Source organism: Papilio polytes, unplaced genomic scaffold (genome assembly GCF_000836215.1).
Source record: "Papilio polytes unplaced genomic scaffold, Ppol_1.0 DF823824.1, whole genome shotgun sequence".
Taxonomy (NCBI): domain Eukaryota; kingdom Metazoa; phylum Arthropoda; class Insecta; order Lepidoptera; family Papilionidae; genus Papilio; species Papilio polytes.
Window position 1 is genome coordinate 270,912 of NW_013525380.1, and position 6,936 is coordinate 277,847.

Below are 6,936 nucleotides of genomic sequence, written 5' to 3' on the forward strand. Positions count from 1 at the left end.
ACCTTATGTTATAAAAAAAAAGATGGATTGTGTGAAAGGTGACATGATCAAGGAGTGATAACTGAGATGAGGGAATACAGTTATTTGGAAGGGAGGTGATGAAATATATGAAATCAAACTTGTACAAATATCTAAATAAATTACTCAGTTTGTTAAGAATAACACACACAACAAATTCACATTATTTTCTACATTAACTCAAGTAGTTAGTGTTGTTATTGAATAAAGCATGTATTCCCTTACTAAGCTTCATCTCTAAGGATTTGCATTTGTTCTTCTTCAGTCCTGAAAATAATGAATTATAAAATAAACTAAAAACAGTCTTTGTTTCAAATACATTTCAGCAAAAAAATATCAACCCTTTTACTTTAGCATATTGTGGGGTGGAATTTAAAAAAACAAAAGTAACCTATGTGTTCCAGACTACGCTACAAACTCCCCTACGCTACAAACTAACAAACATCCAAACAATCTTTCACATTTGTAATATTAGTAAGAAATCCATTCATTAAATTAAAACTTCATAAAAACACCGCTGATATTAACTGAATTATTTACAGCACTACTGGTTGTTGGTCATAGATTAGTACCCAGTCCAATAATTAGTAATTAAAAAAATTAAACCTAAGCCTTTCTACACCTATACATATGACTCCACAGACCGGTTTCTCTTTAAAACTAAGTTCAGGTTTGCCAGCCTTCTTCGGTCCCACTGTCGGAAATAACAAGGTTCGCCATTGACGGATACGTCACGGATGACATCATCATCATCAGTACCCAGCGAACAATAAGTCCTTAGTGGTTAAATTACAAACCCATCACCTGTTACAATCCAATGCCAAAACAAACTAAATAAAAACATAATTTAAAAAACCCTTTAACACCTTATTTAAACTTAGTTACCCTTATCTTACATAACTAATTACTTTGGCTATGGTGGAACACTGTGGACGCCCTCTGCCGCACTCCAAAAGTATTAAGAAATAAGACACCAATATATTTTTTCTGTGACTGAATGGCCACTGTTTGCCTTGAAGAGGCATTTACAGATTCACTGGGCTTGAGGTAGCTGAGTGCAGATGGCGCTTAGCCTAAACCTCATATGAGTAAATAAGCTTGAGGGCTCCCTCAGGAGCCTTGGCAGGAGCCATTACTTCGTCGTTATTACCGGATTGGGAGGCCACCGAGCTCTTAGATCGACTAAGACACCAAATTAAGTAAGTTGTTTGTGTATGGAATGTTATTTAATATCAATGTTCGTTCTAAACCAAGAAAACATTTTTTTAAACTCTACAAATCATAGATACACACATTTTAAACTAATTCAATCAATAATATATATAAGTTTACTAGAAAGTGATATCAGCTCACAATTCCTCACCGAGAGGCTCGGAGACTCCCCTGACAAGACATGACTGGTCAACCATGCTGGCCCACTGTGAGTTAACTACACTTAGTTGCTATAGTTAAGTGTATTTTGGGTTAGTTTTGGTCATAGATTACTTCAGATTTCACACATTGAATTTTAATAGCCTAGTTCAGGGGTGGTGAACATTTATGTATTAGTGTAATTTTTAAAGAAATATTTGATGCAATCTCAGACATGTTAAAGAGTAATTTTTACTGCGATTACGTCAATTCCATGGTCCACTTACTTAATATTTTTTTCGTAATGTTTTTATGATTATCGACGTGCCTAAAATATTATGTGGGCCATTTATAGTATGCATGCCAATGGTTCGCCACCCCTCCCACCCCTTTCGGATATAGTAAACCCTGTCTTAGCACAAGCCTAAACTTTAGTTGGAATGGTAATTAATTTAACAAAAGACTATTTAAAAATCTTAAGATAAATTTTCACCACAAACTTCTACACCATAAAAATAAAACCACCACACCAGGATACCCCGTAACCTATTTCTATGTTCATAATCCAACTTACAACTCACGATTCCCACGTCTCGGGCTAACCAATGTAGATATACTATTTGTGATTCTTATCAACATAGATGTAGAATTAAAAGAATACTCATTTATATGAATACTCGAGTCTGTTACATCCCAATCTGTAAGATCTGAGTTGGAATCCGTAGATTCCACACTATCACTTTCAGATATACCATCTACGGACATTGTTTCCGAGTTAGATAAGATAGAACTTGGACTATCCATTGAATCTGAATACATGCTGGTATCTGTCGTCTCGTCTTCGGATATCGTTGAATATGAATCGGAATCTACGTCCATTTCTGATTGACAATTACAACCATTCCCTCTGTTATGAAAAATAAATTACCTTAATTGAGCAATGTGGGTAGAAATGAAACGGGACAATTTATACATATACAATAGAGTAATTAATATAGACAAAGAGCTTTCGCCAGCAATTTGACTGCATGGAATTACAGAAAAAAACAAAAATGAGCAGGCTATGTGTTCTTCCAGACTATGCTCTACATCTATACCAAATTTCATTGAAATCCATTCCGCCAGACTACAAACTCTAACAAACATCCATCCATCTAAATTTTTGCATCTACAATATTAGTAAAACTACCTTTTACTGGCAAATCTGTCCATATGGTTTTAATAAAACAAAAGTAAGTAACTTATGCATTCTTCCAGAATATTCTGTACAAGTATGAAAAATATTAATATTAGTTCAGCCGTTTAGGCTACAAACTGTAACAAATGTCTATCTAAACTTGGCATTTATAATATTAGTAAGTTGTTAAAGGTAAGATTAACAGTTTTTTTAATAATAGAATATATAGCAATATTTGTGGGTAGAACGAAATGTTAAATACAATGTCTGATTTAATATGAATAGTTAAAAAACCCGGTTACATACTTTATTTGTTTTTTAAATATACAAATCAAACATTCATATTGTTAATAAAATTTTTTGATCGCTGAATGGTATCTAAAAACATAAATGTAATTAACCTGCATAAAGAACTGCAATATAATTAAAAGTTGTGTGAAATATTACGTCGTAATTATAAACCAGTATTGAAGGACGTTTTCTAATAATTGCGTACAAAAAAGACAGTTTCTATGACATATAATTGTAATATTTAATTACAAAATGCGAGTATATGTAAAAAAGGATGAGTAAGTGGATATAAATAAGAGTTGATAGAGATGTAAGGAAACTGCGGACATTACGTACAGTAAAAGACAAATTAATAACGTTAAAATACTTACAAAGTTTCCGTTTGCCAAGCAGATGCGACTGAACCTTCTCCATCAGGATTCTCCTGCCTCTTACTGAAGAAGTAGTACAAAGCAGCCCCAACTCCGACGCCAATAGCTGCCGCAGCTAAACCCAGTCCGCGGCTCGGACAATTACTCTTCTGTCTGTCTTCTTCACGAAAACTCATTTTAACTAATTATTGTTCACAGTCCACAGTCAATTACCTTCACAGTCAAGAATTATTTTTGTATGCGGAAATTGGCGGAATTGACAATTTTCGAAATAGTGACGTCCCTCATTATTTGTTAAAAAACTTTGCTTCGTTTACTCGATTCGATTCCGATTACAAGACTTCAAATTCATAGACAATCCGATATTGAATTATTTTTAACTCAAATTGTCTTAATTATTATTTGGTAGATTCATTATTTTTTTTTTATCAAAATTAAAAGAAGTGTAATACAGTTAATTTAAATTTAATATTATTGAGCCGAAAGTTTTACCTTTTTAGGAATACACCCAATTTCTAAAAAGATTAAAACTTTTGGTGGGTTTTACGTAAAAATCCCTATTGTAATATTAAGATAACATTAACAATTGAGAATTCGTATATGATTTTAATATAGTTTTTTCGCCATCGCTAGGAATGTTCTTTATCGTAATTTATAAACATTGATTTGTGGTGTGGACATTCCCAGAAAAAAAACTTCTCTGTTAGTGTTACAAGCGAAAAAAATCTGTAAAATGATAAGCAAATTAAGCATTCTATTTTTAACTTATAATGCAATGATGCGACTTTTTGATAATCGCTGAGCACTCTAAGGAATATTAGTTACAAGCTTTCATAGCTAATTTATATCAGGGATTAAGCAAATGAAATTAATTAGATGAAGTTTTCTAAAAATTGGTAACCCTGATTATTTTCAAGGTTAGCTGAAGTTTGATCCATATCTAGGTGTCGATAAGGTTTTCTAAAAGCGTAATAAATACCACATAATTGTTCATGTAAGTCACATTTACAGATTCAAAAGTTTTTATTTAAATCGTGACTTGATCTAGCGACTGAATCAATTTTGACGAGTGAGATTCGTGTTCCCTCTCTGAAAAGGGTATAGTTGGATATTTTCTTGTTTTTAGTATGGAGATGCTACTGAAATCGGTAATAATAGTGGGTGCAGCGTGTGTTGCTGCGACGCTAGCTATAATGGAGTATTGGGAATGGAGGAATGTACCGGAAGCCCACCCCGCGCACGGACAAAGGCAGCGTAGGAATTGAAAATGTAACTAAGAATTTTTAATTAGTATTTATTATTCCTAGATCGATTTAGACATGTGCCTGAATACGTGTTTAATGGCGCAGGCGTGCATTGTATGGGATCACTGGCGCCAGTTAGTGTTAATATTATGCCAGTCCAGTTATTTAGCGTTTGTGCAGAAGTCGAAGTGAAGGAGTAACTCTTCGTCGCATGGTTTTTTAGCAGATAATCCTAGATGTGTAATGAAATTGGAGTTTCAGTATGTGACATCGAGAATAATACCTCCCACAATAACCTTTTTTATTTTTTTTTTTTTATTTAATTTCAACAAAGTACATTTTTATACATATGTGTTTGAATACTTGGTGCCATTAAACATGTAATGTTTGTATTGGCACTGCACAGTTCTCTTTACAATGAAAGGGTCAAATAACTTAACCACGCAAAATACAACCAAAATTCAAATAAAAATTCTTTTCAAATTCTTTTCAGATGCAATCCCTACCGAACTTGAGTACATAAGTAATAAAAAATGTAATATTAAATTATTGTATTATTTTTTTTTACCATTCGGAAGCTATTTTAAGTTACATAGGCTACAATTTTTTTTAATTCTCTATTTCACGCGAAGTCATTTTTTATACTAGAAGATTGTATTAAGTAAAGTGGAAAGATTTGTATTTTTGCATGTATTGAAAACTCAAAATCCGTGAGTCAAAATGGCGGGTGTACCATCGCAAATTATATTATACCACTTACTAAAAAAATGTACCTAAAATGTACTATTTAGTACCTCACTCAAAAAAATGTACCTTCTCTAGAACGTAATTAAGTAATAATTTCATAAATGTACTAAATAGTACATTTTTTTAGTAATTGGTATAATTTAATTAGCGATGGTACACCCGCCATTTTGACTCACCAAAATCCACTGGGCAGATTTCAAAAATTCTTTCCCCATTAAAAAGCTACGTATCATTGAGTAACATGTTACTAATATAAACGCGAAAATTTAGATGGATGTTTGTTAATTTGTAGCCTAAATTTATGAACGGATCTCGATGAGATTTGGCTATGTAGAGGATAGTCTGGAAGAACACAGGCTACTCACTTGTTTCTTACAAATTCCACGCGGACGGAGTCTCGGGCGAAAGCTAGTTACAAATAAAACAAATTAATGTCAAATATTTATTATACTCTAATAGAGTTTATGTACACTCTTTATTTTTCGATAGCAACAACCTCGGCATCAGTAAAATCTAAGAAAAAAACAAAAAGAAAATAGAAATACATCTTACAAACTAGAGAAAAAATGCATACATTTTTTAAAAATTACATGGCAAACATTTTCCCAAAAAAAAAAATATTCTCTCTCTTACAAATTACACAATATTTTTTCAATTTTTCCAAAAAAACAACATTTTAATGTTTGATCTTTCAAAAATACACTATTTCCTAAAAGAGAATCCATCTGAAGTAATGGATCCTTAATTGCCCCTTAGTGCTGATTTCCTCTTTAAGTCTTATATTTAAAAATAAAGTGCTAACATAACAGATTACCAGTCAAAGCATTTCTAAAAGTATTTATTAACTCATTTTTGTACTTCATTATTTATTGTTATAATACTTTAGAGTTAATTTCAATAGAAAAAGCAGACATCAAATTTGAGGTTATCTTCCGTCACGTTCCCGCACAAACAATCCCACATTGGTAAGAAAGAGACAAACGTACAAATACGAGATAAAATTTCAAGAGGATGTTGCAAGTGTTAAAGCGTACCTAAAAATAGTACTTATTCTAAAAACGTTACTAAATTTGTAAAACACAAACATTAAAGTTAATCCAATATTTTAAAACACCCTTGAAAAAAAAAACTCACCATCATTTTTCCCGGCATTATGGTTCAAAAGATTAACGCAACTTAAAAACTATGCTAAGGGCCACACTAATGGATGCGTATTGGAAGAAGCCTAGTGACTTAATAGGCCTTCAAATTTTTTTAATAATTTCGCCACTTTGGCGAAACACTTTGTACTATTTAAAAGAGTGAACTGATGAACATAAATTTTAACAACGTATAAAGATAATTTTTTTTTTCAATAAAAAAAATACGTTTGATTTTCGACCAATGGGCGACACCATAGTGTTAATTTTTTACAAATTTAGCAACGCCAATTCAACCTTAACTATACTTTAACATTAATTAAACAATATTTAAAAGGCAAATTAGTTTCAACCTAAAATGCATAAAAGGTACAATTAAATGAATATTGTTTATTGCTTTCATATCTAATTACACAAAAAAAACCCGAGATATTTTAAACGTACCAGTAAATTAAAAAATAACACACTGTGTAACAGAACTTAGTGTGTAATTTAAACAAATTGGTAAGTGTTTTACACATACTGTAAATATATAAACTCTAATAGTAAGCAATCTATAGTGTAGTTTAAATTTACAGACTGTGTAATAGTACACAATC

At 31.9% G+C, this 6,936-nt stretch overlaps 1 protein-coding gene and 1 long non-coding RNA gene across 3 annotated transcripts in view; one reads left to right on the forward strand and one right to left on the reverse strand.

Annotated features, from left to right (window-relative positions):
* The window catches only part of LOC106103313 (E3 ubiquitin-protein ligase RNF181-like), a 6,281-nt gene extending 2,765 nt beyond the window's left edge, over positions 1-3,516 (reverse strand). The window contains exons 1-2 of one of the 2 annotated variants that reach the window (XM_013283048.1): positions 3,208-3,516; positions 244-285 (exon numbers count right to left, since the gene is read on the reverse strand). In XM_013283048.1, the coding sequence (XP_013138502.1) occupies positions 244-285; positions 3,208-3,383 (218 nt within the window). In that variant the 5' untranslated portion in view covers positions 3,384-3,516. The remainder of the gene's footprint in view (positions 1-243; positions 286-3,207) is intronic. The other variant, XM_013283049.1, reaches the window with a different exon arrangement.
* A 571-nt stretch (positions 3,517-4,087) lies between these two features.
* On the forward strand, positions 4,088-4,997 carry LOC106103300. Its single transcript, XR_001225618.1, has 3 exons — positions 4,088-4,201; positions 4,334-4,476; positions 4,945-4,997. It is a non-coding gene; the product is annotated as an uncharacterized LOC106103300 (long non-coding RNA).
* The last annotated feature ends 1,939 nt before the right edge of the window (positions 4,998-6,936 follow it).